Genomic DNA, 18,102 nt, shown 5'->3' with positions numbered 1-18,102 from the left:
TATGGGAAATACATAAAAATGTCTTTTTTTTAGAGAACCAGTGAATGGAATGAAACCAAACATGGCATGAATGTTCCTTATGAGGTGCTGACCAAGTGTTGTTACTTTGCAGTCGGTCCATCATCCAAGACGGCCGCCAGCGGGGGACTTAGTTTAACATAGGACCCTATGGGAAATACATACAAATGTCTTCTTTTAGAGAACCAGTGAATTGAATGAAACCAAACATGGCATAAATGTTCCTTATGAGGTGCTGACCAAATGTTGTTACTTTGCAGTCGGTCCATCATCCAAGATGACCGCCAGCGGGGGACTTAGTTTAACATAGGACCCTATGGGAAATACATACAAATGTCTTCTTTTAGAGAACCACTGAATGGAATGGAACCAAACATGGCATGAATGTTCCTTATGGGGTGTTGATCAAGTGTTGTTACTTTGTAGTCAATCCATCATCCAAGTTGGCCGCCAGCAGGGGACTTAGTTTCACATAGGACCCTATGGGAAATACATACAAATGTCTTCTTTTAGAGAACCACTGAATGGAATGAAACAAAACATGGCATGAATGTTCCTTATGAGGTGCTGACCAAGTGTTGTTACTTTGCAGTCAGTCCATCATCCAAGATGGCTGCCAGGGGGGGACTTAGTTTAACATAGGACCCTATGGGAAATACATACAAATGTCTTCTTTTAGAGTTAACCACTGAATGGAATGAAACCAAACTTGGCATGAATGTTCCTTATGAGATGCTGACCAAGTGTTGCTACTTTGTTGCCGATTTACTGTTCAAGATGGCCACCAGGATATTTTATTAAATAACAGGACCAATATTAAACCAAATTTGGCCTCAATCATTATTTGTTATGATTTTTATCTATCTTTACATGATTTCTAAAACCAAAGTAGAGTCAGGTGAGCGACACAGGCTCTTGAGAGCCTCTAGTTCTAGTTTTAGATTCCCATAAAAATTTTCTTGTGCAAAGAAACAAATATTATTGTCAATAAGTCCAATCAGCTAATCAATAAAATATACTAATCAATTATTCATATACAAGAAACAATACTATTAACTAAATATAGAAATATGCACATTTGATTTACTGTAAAACCAATAAAAAAGAGTCTACCACAATATGAAATATATTATATGGTTAAAATAATAGTAAAAATAAACTGTTTTCACTGATTGTAATAGGCAAGTTTGTAATGTATGTTACTACAGGTTGCAAAGACCATGACAAGAATCAAAAGTAATCAAAATTTGTGTTGAGTGATGTGTCAAATGGTTTTTTGACCATGCAAGATGGATATTTTATTGTTTGAGTGTATAGAATAGATCTGTGTTATACTTTTCACAATTAAGTCTTAAAATAATTTAGCAGTTATTTTCAGATCTAAAATATTTAGGTATTTTAGATTAATATTGAAAGTAGAACTCTTGCATGGCTCAAGTCCATTTAAAGACAGGAAACTTACTGATTTCTCCATAACAACTGTTTTGTCTTTGTGTCTTCAATTGGCATTTCTGGATTTGCATGCACTTTTTGCAAAAACATTAAAATCAAGAGTGTCTATTTGTTTTAATAAATGAAATAACAAGCTTTAGGTGTTGAGAATTAACTTTATACAATTCACAGAAATTTGAAGTATTGATGGAAGGATACTTAGTATTTAGACACCTAGGCTGTAAAGTTGTAATAGCTATTATTTAGGTAATTGGCCAGGGATGCTTTCAAGATGCTTCATTTATAACATTACCATGATTACTGTAAATCAGACCAAATGACAAGTGTAAAATTTCAATTCTTTATAATGAATGGAACATTTTAAATAGAAAATAATGACCAATATTTCCAAAAGTTTTAGGTACTTGATAAACTAAACCATATACATTTTTAATATGATCAATTTGGTTCATACTTAATCCGTATACATCAGTCAACTTTTAAGATACTGCTCCAAAGTTTGGACTGAAATCATGGTCTTTCTTTAAGCGATCATTGAATTTCTGCTATGCTACAGATGTCTTAAAACTATTTATATCCATCCATGATTAAATAGAAAAAGAAGCAGTTAGAAATGTAGGCTGTTCAGATCTGCTTTTTCAGAATATAAAGCATTATGGGTAATATATCATTGTAAGAAAACCAAACAGAAATTATGTTTTGCTATTGTTAGCATCTTTATAGCCAATCACAGCTTTAAGTAGAATTGAGAATGGAAATGGGGAATGTGTAAAAGAGACAACAACCCAATCAAAGAGCAGAAAACAGTCCAAGACCATCAATTGGTCTTCAACTCAGCGAGAAAATCCAGCACTCGAAGGCAGACTCAGCTGGGCCCTTAAATAATAATGTATACTAGTTAGTGAAATGGACACAACAATTAACTCCGAAACATATAAATGAATCAAAATTCAAAAACACACAAGACTAACTAAGGCCAGAAGTTCCTGACTTGTGAGATCTCAACCCTCCGCCTATACCTCTAGCCAATGTAGAATAAACAAAGACACAACAGCAATATACACAGTAAAAATGAGTTTAAAAGAAGTTCAAGTCTGATATTAGAATAGGTAACAGAAGAAACTATAAAGCAAAATGACAATGATTAACAGAAATTAACAAAGGACTACTAGCAGTTACTGAAATGCCAGCTCCAGACCTCAATTATACGAGGAGAACATAAAGTGTATGCATGTGAATGAAAATATTACCCAGAATGCACAAGACTTTGAAACACTGAATTTTCAAATGATGTATAGAGACAATTAAAATTGCAGTTTATTATTAAACCAAGCCTAATCAAACTTGTAAATTTGAATTAAGAATGAGATGTACAGGAACTATTTGATAAATTTTAGATTTCAAAGTGGAAAAGTCCATAGAATTATTAATTTTCATGAACATTTAGAGTGAATCTGTACTAAGTTTATGACTGAGCCCCTGTTATAATTAACTCATTTCAGATTGGTAGTTCTATGAAGAGTGTAGGAGAAGTAATGGCCATTGGTAGGAAGTTTGAGGAAGCATTTCAGAAGGCTTTACGTATGATGGACGAGAAGGTCGTAGGATTTGACCCCTACAAGAAAAAAGTATCAGAGGCTGTAAGTCATGTTGATGAAAGAATGTTTTACTAGTAACAAGCTGAAGTGGGGTCCGTGTATTCATGGAATAATTTTCTTATTCTACAGTATCAGTCAAATGTTGAGGAAAACGGTACCATATATATGTATGTGCTTTTTTGCACAAGTAATAAATACCCAAATCTTTAAATGAAAAAAAGATACATGCACAACTATCCATTTCATCTTAGGATTTTAAAGGTATTTGACAGAAAATCCTATGATTAATTCCTGGGGTTTTAAGGTATCCATGCTAATTATTGTTGGCAAGATTGACAATCAAAAAATGTTCTTGATTTAGAGTATGGCCATTTTCAGTCTGTTTCCAATGCACACATGGCATACTTGCTCATGCAAAGGGCGAGTGACAAAGTAACTTGTGGCGATACAGGATAGCAAGTTTACACCATATTTAGAATACAATATATGTATCACACATAATCAGAAAGATAGACAATTTGAAAAAAGTCAATGACTCAAATGAAAACTGATGGTCATATGAATATTCATAGGCTATAAGTAAATATTTTATTTGAATTATATTCTTACAGGATTTACAGAACCCAACAGACAAAAGGATATTTGTTCTGGCAGCAGCTATAAGAGCTGGGAAAAGTATAGAAGATCTGTACAGACTGACAAAAATAGATAAATGGTTTCTGTACAAGTTTAAAAATATTGTTGATCACAACACTAAACTAGAAGAGTTTGCTGGACGAGGACAGGAAATTTCACATGATCTGATGTTGAGAGTTAAACAGCTTGGTTTCTCAGATGAACAAATAGCTAGAGCTATCAAAAGGTATGAAATTATGAGTTCATTTTCAAAAGATGTCATGCAAATGGATATATTTTAGAAAAATCAAATATATAGTAGTAAGTGATGCTGTAAGTTGTATATTTAGTGCTAGTATTTGTTTTGACCTATTATACCACCACAGTTTCGTCTTATGATCGGTCTTTAATTATTGTAAAATTTACAAATAACCACAGGTCTTTATAAAATCATTTGACCTTTTGTGAATGAAGTCCTTGTGAACAATAAAAAAATTAGAAATAATATGAAAGGTTCATTTTCTCACACATTATTAGTCTACCGTGGATTCAGTTATTTTCATAGATACCAACTTTCATGGATTGAGGAAACTTACATTTTTTGTGGATATTTGATTCTGTGGTTTTGCCAAAGTGTGCATACAAACCTTGAGAATTTGTAATTTGTTAAACATTTAAATTCATTGTTCACCTGTACCCACGAAATCCACAATAAATGGTATCCAATGAATAATAATGAATCCACAGTATTTAGTATTGAAAGAAAAGTGGTGCTGAAATGGCCATTCATTTGAATCCTTTTAAAATAATAAAAATGATCTTCCCTACAATTTATATTGTCATTGTCTTATAAAATAATCATAAAGAGAAGTGGTATGATTGCCATTGAGAAAACTAACCACCAGAAACCAAAGGATACTGAAGTAAGCAATTATAGGTCAGCTTACATCCTTTAGCAATGAGTAAAACCCATACCCTATAGAAAACTAGCATCTTGATTTATGCTTAAACAATAATTAGAAAACAAAAAACAAACTTGGCAGCTGACAGCAACCAACGACAACCACTGATAATAAAACATTATTTGTACTTCTAGTTTTGACCTTGATTTGTACTTGTAGTTCTGACCTTGTGGTTCGTAAGATGAGACAGGAAATGACTATCACACCTTATGTCAAACAAATCGACACTGTAGCAGCAGAATGGCCGGCCCAAACAAACTACCTATATCTGACATACAATGCTGCAGAGCATGATTTGTCCTTCCAAGGAGGATATATCATGGTGATAGGGTCTGGTGTGTACAGAATCGGGAGTAGTGTGGAGTTTGATTGGTGTGCTGTTAATTGTATAACTACACTTAGAGAGGTATGTATAAGTGTTATGTTGGATATAATGATGATAGGGTATACTAAACTATTCTTATTCTTAAACCAACCAAATTATCACAGACTTGTGAAGTCTTCTCCAGGAAAAATCTGGGTTTCTACTAGACAAAAAGGGAGTTCCAACTATGTTCTGTTGGCAGCACACAACCCTATTGCACAAATCTACCTTCCTGATTGAAGACAATCTGGCTTAATGTATATTACTTTTCTCAGGAAATTTAGCGTTGCATCTCATGTTTCATTTTTTGATGGCCTTGATTTCTTGGATTTTTCATATTAACAAATGGATTGAATTGAATTGACCATCATTCATTAAATTAAGTAATTGAACTATTACATATTGCAGTTGAAATATGCATTCTGTGAAAAACTTATTTTATTATGTAATGACAGAGAAGGGATTATAGATTTGTAAGCTATTTTCACAGGATATTTAGATAAAAAATAGTGAAGCAAAGGAGAATTTCATGGGATAACAAGTTGGTGAAATACTGGGAAATAATTGAACATTTTCTAAGAAATACTTAGTATTATTCATTATTAGTTTTGTTGTTTGTAGCTTGTTTAACATTTAGTTAAATTGGAGAGACCAGCCAGCTTACACGTGCACACAAGCTCAAGTCTTCGATATTTATGAAAATCATATGCAGATTTATTTACAACATCTACAGATGATTTCGATGGTTATATACCGTAATCGGCCGTGTATAGTAATTTTGAAGGAAGTAATATAAGAATGAATGTTTGTTTTATATTATCTACTGGCCATGGAATATCAAAGAATTATATATTATATTTACAGATGGGACATCAGACCATTATGGTAAACTACAATCCTGAGACCGTTAGTACTGACTATGATATGTGTGACAGATTGTATTTTGATGAAATCTCATTTGAGGTTAGTGTTACAAAATGTTTTTATTTTTTCAATAATTCATGCTGCAAAACCTTAGTGAAGATAACTTGCAAGAGGGTATTTATTCTATTATGTCTACCATTTTCTAAACATTTCCTTTTTTGCAAATTTAAAATAGAGGTACATACAAAGACAAACAACATAGTTTTGCTATCTCATTGATGAATATGCCACCTTGTTTTAATCTCATATATATTTTGAAGTAAACATAGATATAAGAAGATGTGGTATGAGTGCCAATGAGACAACTCTCCATCCAAGTCACAATATGTAAGAGTAAACCATTATAGGTCAAAGTACGGCCTTCAACACGGAGCCTTGGCTCACACCGAAAACAGCAAGCTATAAAGGGCCCCAAAAATGACTAGTGTAAAACCATTCAAACAGGAAAACCAACAGTCTAATCTATATAAAAAACGAGAAACACTTATGAACCACATCAACAAACGACAACCACTGAACATCAGGTTCCTGACTTTAGGACAGGTGCAAACAAATGCAGTGGGTTTAAACGTTTTAATAGGTGCCAACCTTTACCCTAACTGAAACAATAGTATAACATCACAACATAGAAAGACACACTATAAAATATCAATTAAAATGGCTTAACTCAATCAAAAGACATTTTAACAAAAACAAGTGAGCATACACTGAACGAATAAATTTGAACTATGACACACATGTAAATACAAAATAAATAAAACAAGGGGGTTAGATGTTTAACAATATCAGAAAGACAACCATAACCTTGGACAAAATGCCGCCAAATAAAATAACGTACACAGGTTAATAAAAATAATTTTGTCGTAAGGTATACGTGGAGTACGGAAATAATTTTTACAAAATACTATTATTTCCATCTATCATTACAGACAGTAATGGACATCTATAACCTTGAAGATCCAGATGGTATAATTTTGTCCGTCGGAGGACAACTACCAAATAATATTGCCATGCAGTTACATAGACAACAGGTAAGTTTGGAGGACTACTTCCACATAATATTGCTATGCAGTTACATAGACAAAAGGTAAGTTTGGAGGACTACTACCGCATAATATTGCTATGCAGTTACATAGACAACAGGTAAGTTTTGAGGACAACTACCACATAATATTGCTATGCAGTTACATAGACAACAGGTAAGTTTGGAGGACTACTACCATATAATATTGCCATGCAGTCACATAGACAACAGGTAAGTTTTGTGGTTGAATAGGTTATTATTAAATAATAAATTCTAATGCATTACTTATTCTTTTTCCAAAGAATGAAGTCTTGGGATTCGTAGGAATGTCCCTATCCATCTTTCTGTGTATCCATGGATTTTGTAGGTACAAAGTTTGTTAGAAAATAAATCCTAATTTATTGACCTTGCTAGCATGTCTTCTTGAAAAGCATCAGCAATTGTTTTTCGATGAACCTTCATGCAGAAGATTATTATATATGAAGATTTGTATGAAGCAAAATTATTACAATATGAAATCTTGAAAGGAATATAAGTGACTTGTGCATGATATTGAGTTACTTTTCACAAAAATTGGAAAATGATTACACATCCAAAAAATTTAATGTGTTTTGGAAATAACACGTGTAGTGCTCGTTCACAAAGAATTGGTTTAGAATTTCCCAACATTGATATACACAAGGTAAAATACAATCAAACATGCCTAAAGTTACACATTCAATTTAACAAGATAGTATTAAGATATTAAGTTTGCAAAATGCCTAAGTGATCTGGTGCTAGCATTTTTGCCTCAAGGTTTTAAGGTTAAATCCTTTACAATGTCTAACAATAGACGTTGAAATAAGTATTTCCTACTTTGCCACGAAGCACACAACATACTGTGGATTAATTTATTTTCGTGGGTACCAATTTTCGTGGATTGAGGAAAACTTGCATTTTCGTGGATATCTGATTTTGTGGTTTAGCCAAAGTTTATATAGAAAATTTGTAATTTGTTGAATATTTAAATTTGTGGTTCCCCTGTACCCAAGAAATCTCCGAAATACTTCGATTAATAATGAATCCACAGTATGTGAATAAGAGCAGACTGACTCTACCTTATGGCCTTAGTCAATATAAATGCATAGCTCATTTAAAACATGTTAATTTCATTGATAATCATGTTTTTTTTGCTGCAAGACATTTTAAAATAAACTTTCAATGAATTAATCTAGTTTTCAAATTGAATTTTATAATACTAGTATTAAAGTTGGTCAACATATCATGAATGACTCCTTTCTTAGAATTTTGCAATGTGTAGATAATCATTTAATGTTTAAATGTCAAACAAATAGTCACTTTATTACAATTTCAATATCCATGTGTAAAATCATTTTTGAGTAGTCATGCACATGTCTTTCAAAGATGTTAACAATGTTTAAAGCATTTTCACCAACAGGCTGATGATATATTTTTTATCCACTGGTAGGTTAAATTGGAAAAAAATTAATTCACTACAGTTTGTAAACCATCCAATATATTTAAAATAGATCTGTACATAATGCGTTTTGTATATCAATATAGTGTTGATATACATAGTAATGTTACCTGCATTACAATGATGTTTGTATTTTCAGGCCAGAATACTAGGGACTTCCCCAGAGTGTATAGACAATGCAGAAAACAGATTTAAATTTTCCCGTATGTTGGACAACATGGGTATACAGCAGCCCCAGTGGAAGGAACTTACTGACTTAGAGGTTAGTGAAATGTCCAAATCTTTCAATTCTCAAAATGTTAAAGTTTAATAGCAGATTAAAAAAAATGAAAAAAAGTAAGCTTATTCTAGCCACAAATATAAAATCACCCACTTATCAACAGACCAATTTAGAAGTTCATTTTGTTTCCTTGTAAATAACTCTTTTACCTGGTCAGATTATTACTGTAAATTCAGAAATAATTGCATGCATTTATTATTGCAAGTTTTGAAGAATGGGCTGAAATACAAGGTGAATTATTGCGATTTTAGGAACATCTGCATACAGATATAAGTATCAGATATCAAAATGTGAGTTCTTATTATTGGATCTTCATCCACTCATATTATTTGCATTAATAAAAACCTGGCTATAATTTCTGAATTTAAAGTAACGGATAATAAAATGATATATAGGGAGGTTATATGATTTTTGTCGAGCCTGCGACTTTTGTCGCAGAAAGCTCGACATAGGGATAGTGATCCGGCGGCGGCGGCGTTAGCTAACTTCTTAAAAGCTTTATATTTTAGAAGGTGGAAGGTCTGGATGCTTCATACTTTGTATATGGATGCCTCATGTTATGAAGTTTCCGTCAGTCACATGTCCAATGTCCTTGACCTCATTTTCATGGTTCAGTGACTACTTGAAAAAAAAGTTAAGATTTTTTGTAATGTTAGATTCTCTCTTATTATAAGTAATAGGATAACTATATTTGGTATGTGCGTACCTTGCAAGGTCCTCATGCCTGTCAGACAGTTTTCACTTGACCTCGACCTCATTTCATGGATCAGTGAACAAGGTTAAGTTTTGGTGGTCAAGTCCATATCTCAGATACTATAAGCAATAGGTCTAGTATATTCGGTGTATGGAAGGACTGTAAGGTGTACATGTCCAACTGGCAGGTGTCATCTGACCTTGACCTCATTTTCATGGTTCAGTGGTTATAGTTAAGTTTTTGTGTTTTGGTCTGTTTTTCTTATACTGTATGCCATAGGTCTACTTTATTTGGTGTATGGAATGATTGTAAGGTGTACATGTCTAGCGGGCAGGTGTCACCTGACCTTGACCTCATTTTCATGGTTCAGTGGTCAAAGTTAAGTTTTTGAGTTTTGGTCTTTTTTTCTAATACTATATGCAATAGTTCAACTATATTTGGTATGTGCGTACCTTGCAAGGTCCTCATGTCCGTCAGACAGTTTTCACTTGACCTCGACCTCATTTCATGGATCAGTGAACAACTGTATGCAATAGGTCTACTATATTTGGTGTATAGAATGATTGTAAGGTGTACATGTCTAGCTGGCAGGTGTCATCTGACCTTGACCTCATTTTCATGGTTCAGTGGTCAAAGTTAAGTTTTTTGAGTTTTGGTCTTTTTTTCTTATACTATATGCAATAGTTCAATTATATTTTATATTTGGTGTATGGAAATATTTTATGATCTATTTGGCAGTCACGCAGGTTTTATTTGACCTTGACCTCATTTTCAAGGTTCATTGCTCAGTGTTAAGTTTTTGTGTTTTGGTCTGTTTTTCTTAAACTATAAGCAATAGGTCAACTATATTTGTTGTATGGAAGAATTGTTAGCTGTACATGCCTGCCTAGCATGGTTCATCTGACATTGACCTCATTTTCATGGTTCATTGGTCAATGTTTAGTTTACTTGGTTAATGTTAAGTTTATGTGACAGTTGTAATAAAGCTTTATATTTAGGACTATCAACATAATATCAATGATTAGTAAAGAAGGCGAGACATTTCAGCGTGTGCACTCTTGTTTTCATAAGCAATAGGAGTTTTATAATATTTCCTTTTCAGTCTGCCATCCAGTTCTGTGAGAATGTTGGTTACCCGTGTCTTGTGAGACCATCGTATGTACTGAGTGGGGCAGCCATGAATGTAGCTCACTCTAGCAGTGAACTGAAGGCCTATCTGTCTCAGGCCTCAGCTTTGTCTAAAGACCATCCTGTAGTAATCTCAAAGTTTATACTCCAGGCAAAGGTAAGGTACCCTAAGATTATAACCTTGAATTAGTTGTAGTTATATTGGGAGTATAACTTCAATGAAACTGTTGATTTTGTAAATTATTGTGAAATTCTGTAGTGTTATTTAGGTATTTTATTCATTTGATGTTAAGTTGTGACAAGAAATATCTTTCAGATTTTGTTTATTCAATCAAATACATACATTTTTAACAGGAAATAGATGTGGATGCTATAGCTTCTGATGGGGAAGTTATTTGTATGGCTGTCTGTGAACACGTCGAAAATGCTGGAGTCCATTCAGGGGATGCAACTCTTGTAACTCCTCCACAAGATTTGAATGAAGAGACATTAGCAAAGATTAAAGTGATTTGTTGTTCCATAGGAAGAGCTCTAGAAGTTAATGGACCTTTTAATATGCAACTCATTGCTAAGGTAAAAACATAATGGTATATCTTAGATTTGAATGCATCTTTTTTTATAGTATGATGAATGTTAAAAATTGTAATACATGTGTAGTAGGACATTTTGTAATGAATTTCAGCATTGTATTACATATGTAGTGGTTGAAGAAATAAACATTTGTTAGCTGATTGTTCAACTTAAATTTGAGATCTGTTAATAATTTTTTGGCAAAAAATGCATTCGAAATTCTTTTGGATTAATTTACACATATCCATTTTGTTTTCCAGGACAATCAGTTGAAGGTCATAGAATGCAATGTCAGAGTGTCAAGGTCATTCCCATTTATTTCAAAAGCATTGGATTTTGATTTTATTGAAACAGCAACCCGTGTAATTATGGGTGAACCAGTCGAACCTGTAAATGTATTGTATGGTTGTGGTAGAGTGGCTGTCAAGGCACCAGTGTTCTCATTTTCTCGTCTCCATGGTGCTGATGTGTTGCTAGGAGTAGAAATGGCTAGTACTGGAGAAGTAGCCTGCTTTGGAGAAAATCGTTATGAAGCTTACTTGAAGGCTTTGATGAGCACAGGATTCAAAATTCCAAAGAAGAATATACTTCTGTCTATTGGCAGCTTCAAGGTAGGGATTTTTTAAAACAATGTTTTTGTGTGTATATTATATCAGCCAAAAAATTGTCATACATCAGTACATGAGTTGAAAAAAGTTGGTAAAAATATCAGTAATATACATACTTTAAAATGGTGCTAAACATAGCATAAAACCATTCGTTGGTTTTCTCTTTTAAATTGTTTCACATTTTGTCATGCCAAAACCTTTTATAGCTTACTATACAGTATTGGTTTTGCTCATTGTTGAAGGCTTACAGTTGTTAACATCCTTGTTCTTTGGTCACAGGTGGATGGTTGTCTCATTGGCAATCATACTACATCTCCTTTTTACATGGTTTTGTATGCTAAATCCTCAAAGCAATTTTAATTTCGATGGTGTCCTTGGTTCATGTTCATATCTGTCACCTTTGTTTTTCATTGTTATAATTAAGGTTGTTAGATTTTCGTCTTTGAATTGTTTGATGTTTTCTTTGTCCAGGTCTTTTATAGCTGACTACACAGTATGGGTTTTTCTCATTGTTGAAGGTCGTACAGGTGACTTATAGTTGTTTATATCTTCATCATTTGAACTCGGGTGGATAGTTGTCTCATTGGCAATCATACCACGTCACCCTATTTTATATTACATAAATGAAATTGGTGTTCGGCAAGTTAAAAAATACTTAAATTTAAAAAAGAATTAATATTGTGTGAAATTACCTAAAATCAAAAGTTTGCTTTGATATGTTTTAACTATGTTTTTTTAGGACAAGACAGAATTATTACCAGCAATTAAAGCATTGGAACAGATGGGTTATAACCTATATGCTAGTATGGGAACAGCTGATTTCCTCTCAGAACATGGAGTAAAAGTGAGTATCTATAATCTGGAATTTATACTTGGAAAAGGCTTGTTTCTACTGTAAAGTAAAATTAAAGTGAATGACCTTACACCTGTATCTTTAATTTACTGTGGATTCATTCATTTCATGAATATCAATTTATCGTGAATTTTGGACAAATTGTATTTTAGCCAATACTTGATTTCATGGTTTTGACAAATTTTTCCATACAAGCCTTATTGTAAATTTGTACTTTTGCGGAACACTTAAATTATTTGTAAGCCTCATCATGAAATCCATGAAAATTAGTTCCCTACAAATAATAATGAATCCACAATTTAGGATCTCTGAATGTTTTGAGTTCTAACTCTGCTCGTTCAGGATTGTGTTTGACTCCAATCTTAATTGAAAAGGATTATCAGTTTTCCTGCAGAACGTTAGTGGTTCTCTCTGGCTGCCTCCACCAATAAAAGCTGGCCGCATATTATAACCAGAATGCTGAAAGCATCATTTTAGGCATCTTTGCTAGCCAAGGGTTATATTCCAGTCCTCTCCTCTCCACCCTTGGCAGATTAAGCCAACATTTGTGATTACAATGCTGTGCCATCTACCGGTAGATAAAAGTCAACCCATTTTGACTACATCATTCTTGACCAATGACAGCACTTGAACTCTCTTCAGTGTAGAGGTGCAAAATTGATTGTGTCTAGTGTTTACATATTTCCTGAAGCAGAAACCGAAAATATATGTTGGAATTCCAACATTTGCCCTAGAATCATACCCAGGAACTGCAATAAGTTGATTAAGAACTTTAGAATTGTCACTAATTATCGTCCTATGTTTTGGGGGTAAAAACTTGGTGCACAATCAGCACATGGCAATTGTTTATTTACATTTTCTACATTTACACGTAATTATCTTAAAGCTGCTTTCTGATTGGATGCAGTCAGTTACAACCTCGATAAATGAATATCATTACTCCATGGATCCGAAATTCTATCGTAATCTGCCAAGGGTGGAGAGGAGGGGACTGGATCATAACCCTTGGCTAGCAAAGATGCATTGTAGGATTTTGTAAACTGTAAATCTGCAATTAATGCTAAAAATGTATTTGATTCAGCTTATTCCAATACAAACATGGCTTCCAAAACGGTCATATATTCCGGACTTGACAGAAATTTATATAATAAGTCCGGCTGCATTCAGCCTCAGACGGTCAAATAGCATAGGTTTGCCACTTTTTGTTATTCAAGGCATTTTCATAAAACGGTCATTTCACTTTTTTACCAACTATCGATCAGTAAAAATGTCCGTTTGGGCATTAAAGTTTATAACTGTGGCAATCTATTTCACAAAGATATTTCAGTCATATTTGGGTTTAATTAAACAGATGCAGCATATTTCAAATACTTTGAAGTGTCAATGTACGGCTTGGTCTTTAGCTTGTGTACATCAGTTAAAAGTAGAAAAAACAAGTGTTCTTTTATTTAAAAAACAACAAGCTGTCAAACAATTATTATTGAACCCTTCAATAAGTAATATTGAAGCCATAAATCATTCATTGATTACAGGTTGTTACCTTTGATGAGGTGTCCTTAGCTTGTCTTAATCAATAGAATTAATGATGCATAACAATGGACATAAAGGTGGTCAGGTAAACGAGGTCAAATGTATAAGCGTGTTTGGAACAACATCCTATTTAATTACGCTTTGTAGATATTATTTTAAATGAGCATTCAGTTTTAAAAAAAGTATCCTGAGATTTAAAAATAATTCTTCAAATAAGAATATTTATAAATGAATTTGTATGATATTCATTATTATATTTAAACACTGTACATCGTGTTAAATACTGGGGTATGCGAAAGGGTATTCAAAGTTATTTTCTTACATTTCAGTGGTTTGCATCTAATTAATTTAGTCTAAAAGATTGAAATTATAAGAAATACGTTAATAAATATGATTTGATGAAAAATTTTAAAAGGTTTTAAACGAATAATCGTCAGAACCACGTTGTTTGAACTAGTACACGTGTGCACATGTATGCTGGTGGGAAATTTTATTATGCATCCTAAATCTTCAAAAATGCTAAAATTGTCATTGATACCTTTATCTAACATTCATTTCGAGTATTTTCTTGAAGAAATAACTTTACTTAACTCAATCAAGCTTTGTAAACGTACACGGATTTTACGTATCCGTCTCTGGTCCTTGATTTACCATTGTCAAGTCAACATCCGGTATTAGGAAAATGTACTTTTTAAAAACGAAAGTAAAGTTTTTGACAATGTTATTTTGCACAAATAAAGAGTGTAAGGCAGAATTAGTACGCTGATGTTGCACACTTCGAATGTTGCGCTTTCAATTTAACAGTTTACGTCAGAACATCGAATTTATATCAAAGTAAAGTTTATTATTCCACTTTTTATACATATTGATAGTTTAATCAATATCTGATTGGTTGAGACTATCCCACGTGTCATTGAACAAATCTTCATATTCCATTCTGAGGATCATATTCCCCTCTGAAATGACGGGATTACATCGTGTGACGTTACGCGCGGTTAATGTACATAACGTTTTGAACTTCTTATTCTTCTTAAAATAGCGATAGCAATAATCATTATCATGTTCAAATTTATTTCAGACGATAAAACAAAAAGACTTATAATTAAATTTTGATCGGTACAGTTTATCAATGGGTATGCCGTGTTTAGTTTAGCTTATAAAAACAAGCGGATAAGAAAACAAAATGTATGCAAAATAATATTTAATGTATTGATAGTAAACAAACCAAAGGCAGTGGAATAAAACATTCATTTCCCTTTGCTTCGGGAGATATGAAGATTTGCTCACCCTCGAAAAATCGTATTTCCCTCGGGCAGAGCCCTCGTGAAATATGAATATTCTTGGGTGAACAAATCTTCATATTTCCCTCAGACACGGGAAATTAATGTATAATATCGTTTTAATGTCAATCATTGATTATATGATGGCCAACTGATTACCATAATTGCCTTTTGTTACTAAGTCTACAGGGATTAAAATCGGGATAAGATATAAAATGTCCGGCTGGCTCAAATATTTTTTGGATGCCCTGAATACAAATAACGTTTATACCAAATAACAACATCACAATAGCCACTTTTGATTTTAGCTGAAACATATAGTCAAAATTAGTGTTATATGAACCTTGTCCTTTGTTTTAAAAAAAACCTACATTTTGTCTATAGATACAAGGTGTAGATTGGCCTTATGAAGATACTGGTGAATGTAAAAATGGTGGCGAACAGAGGACCATCGCAGACTATCTAGCTGACAACATGTTTGACTTGGTTATTAATTTGCCACTACGAGGGTCTGGATCACAGAGGGCTTCGTCATTTGTAACCCAGGGGTATAAGACAAGAAGGATGGCTGTGGATTACTCAGTACCATTGATAACTGATGTCAAGTGTACTAAACTTATCATTGAGGTAGGTTTTGTTGGAATTTTGCCTGGTAGGATTAGTTAGATTTAAACATAGCATCAAATTAATTTTTTATGCAACAAACAGATTATTAAAATCATCTTCAATCTGTCAAATAGAAAAAATTCTGACTGACATTTTTTTTTTTATGCCCCACCTAGGGGCATTATGTTTTCGGTCTGTGTCCATTCGTTCATCTGTCCGTCTGTCAGTTCGTCAGTTCTTCCGTCTGTCCTGCTTCAGGTTAAAGTTTTTGGTCAAGGTAGTTTTTGATGAAGTTGAAGTCCAATCAACTTGAAACTTAGTACACATGTTCCCTATGATATGATCTTTCTAATTTTAATGCCAAATTAAGAGTTTTGACCCCAATTTCACAGTCCACTGAACATAGAAAATGATAGTGCGAGTGGGGCATCCGTGTACTATGGACACATTCTTGTTTTATAAGTTATTGAACCTTTTATTATCTTATCCCTTTAATGAAAAATATCAATTTGTTATTTTCTTTCATAAAAGATATTTTGATAATTCACTTTTTCATAAAGAATCATCTTTTACAATTAGAATTACAAAATAACAGCTGGACAAAGTAGATGTTGGATATCACAAACAAGTAAATAATTTGAATCAATTAAAAGTAAACTATTTTCTATAAATGATATGAATATGCTCAGATTTTGATGGTTGTTGAAAGAAAAGCTTGTGATATTATTTCAGGCATTACGTAGATTAAAAGGTGCCCCTCCACTCAAGACCCACATAGATTGTATAGCATCTCACAGAGTATTGAGACTACCAGGTAATGTAAAATATTTAAAAAAGAATAAGGAGTTCTGATGTCCAGAACTTTTTATGATTCCTGTTAAGTATCCTTTTCTTGTAATATTTTCAGAAAAAAATGTTTGTATGAAATTGGATTTACTCGAATTTAGAAAATGCTAACCTAAACTTGTCTCATTACATTTTGTTTGAAGTTTTCCCGCTTCATATAAAATGTGCTGTCAGCACTTTTACATCCCAATAAAATTACAAAAAGAAGCATTCAATACTTGAAAAGCACAATGATTTTATCATAAAATTATGTGGAATTACTTTCCAATAAATGCAAAGGATTAGGCCCGGTAAGACCCCCTTTTGGCCCCAAAATAAAGCCTTTTTACAGATTTGTTAAAATGTAAACTTTTAGCTATTTATTGGAAAGTAGAATACTTTTGCTACATAAAGATTGGCTGTTTTGACAATACAAAGCACATGCATCAGGTAATAGCATCATTAATTCATGCAAGATTACTGAAATCTTCACAATTTTAATATTTGTGCTAATTTTTAGACGGTTTTTGTCTAAAATGGAAGTGGCCACATCTGTGTTCTGTCTTAATATTTAAATATATGTTGTACTTAATGATATTACATAACATATATAAAGGTTGAGACTGAAGCTGAATGCGGCCACTTTCATTTTAGACAAAAACCATCTGAAAAGTGACGTTATATGGCATATTTGATAGATTTTTCATATTTAAGCTTGAATTTGAGCGTCTTTAATGACCATATCAGTTTAAATATTTTCCAAAAAACTAATTGAATTGACTGAAGTAGACACTAAAGTGTTTAAAAAATGTCAAAAAATCTTCCATCAGATTTACTTCAAATTTTAGGCCAAAATTAGCCCTTACCGGACCTTCTCCTTTCAGCATGTAAATTTGAATGGTCATTTTATTTTATTTTAATTTTCACCTGTAAGGTGAAGAACAAAATAAAGATATAAAAAAAGCTTACCCTAGACTACCTAATGAATTGACCATCAAAAGTTACCATGTGGCCTTTAACAATGAATGAATAGACTACAAAAGCGGAGTTGATTAAATCAAACTGTAGACCCATGACACTTCTCAGATAAAACAATATTCATCTTAACTTACAGGTCTTATTGATGTCCATGTTCATGTTAGAGAACCAGGAGCTACTGATAAAGAAGATTTTGCTTCAGCTACTGCAGCAGCTCTAGCAGGGGGAATAACTCTTATCTTAGCTATGCCAAATACAAATCCTCCAACAGTTGATGATCAAGCATTTGGTATAACTCAAAAGGTAATTTTATGGG

General features: G+C 33.0%; 1 protein-coding gene across 3 annotated transcripts in view; it reads left to right on the top strand.

The window, feature by feature from the left end:
• The window catches only part of LOC127719905 (CAD protein-like), a 106,907-nt gene that overhangs the window by 56,051 nt on the left and 32,754 nt on the right, over positions 1 to 18,102 (top strand). For all 3 annotated transcript variants that reach the window (XM_052226262.1, XM_052226261.1, XM_052226260.1), the window contains exons 16-28: positions 2,973 to 3,110; positions 3,680 to 3,930; positions 4,805 to 5,051; positions 5,874 to 5,972; positions 6,863 to 6,964; positions 8,574 to 8,696; positions 10,511 to 10,693; positions 10,891 to 11,109; positions 11,367 to 11,717; positions 12,454 to 12,558; positions 15,762 to 16,004; positions 16,716 to 16,797; positions 17,923 to 18,089. In XM_052226262.1, the coding sequence (XP_052082222.1) occupies positions 2,973 to 3,110; positions 3,680 to 3,930; positions 4,805 to 5,051; positions 5,874 to 5,972; positions 6,863 to 6,964; positions 8,574 to 8,696; positions 10,511 to 10,693; positions 10,891 to 11,109; positions 11,367 to 11,717; positions 12,454 to 12,558; positions 15,762 to 16,004; positions 16,716 to 16,797; positions 17,923 to 18,089 (2,310 nt within the window). The remainder of the gene's footprint in view (positions 1 to 2,972; positions 3,111 to 3,679; positions 3,931 to 4,804; positions 5,052 to 5,873; positions 5,973 to 6,862; positions 6,965 to 8,573; positions 8,697 to 10,510; positions 10,694 to 10,890; positions 11,110 to 11,366; positions 11,718 to 12,453; positions 12,559 to 15,761; positions 16,005 to 16,715; positions 16,798 to 17,922; positions 18,090 to 18,102) is intronic.

Source organism: Mytilus californianus, unplaced genomic scaffold, assembly GCF_021869535.1.
Source record: "Mytilus californianus isolate M0D057914Y unplaced genomic scaffold, xbMytCali1.0.p SCAF_11, whole genome shotgun sequence".
Taxonomy (NCBI): Eukaryota; Metazoa; Mollusca; class Bivalvia; order Mytilida; family Mytilidae; genus Mytilus; species Mytilus californianus.
Note: the sequence above shows the minus strand (reverse complement) of the source record. Positions and strands in the feature narration are given on the sequence as shown.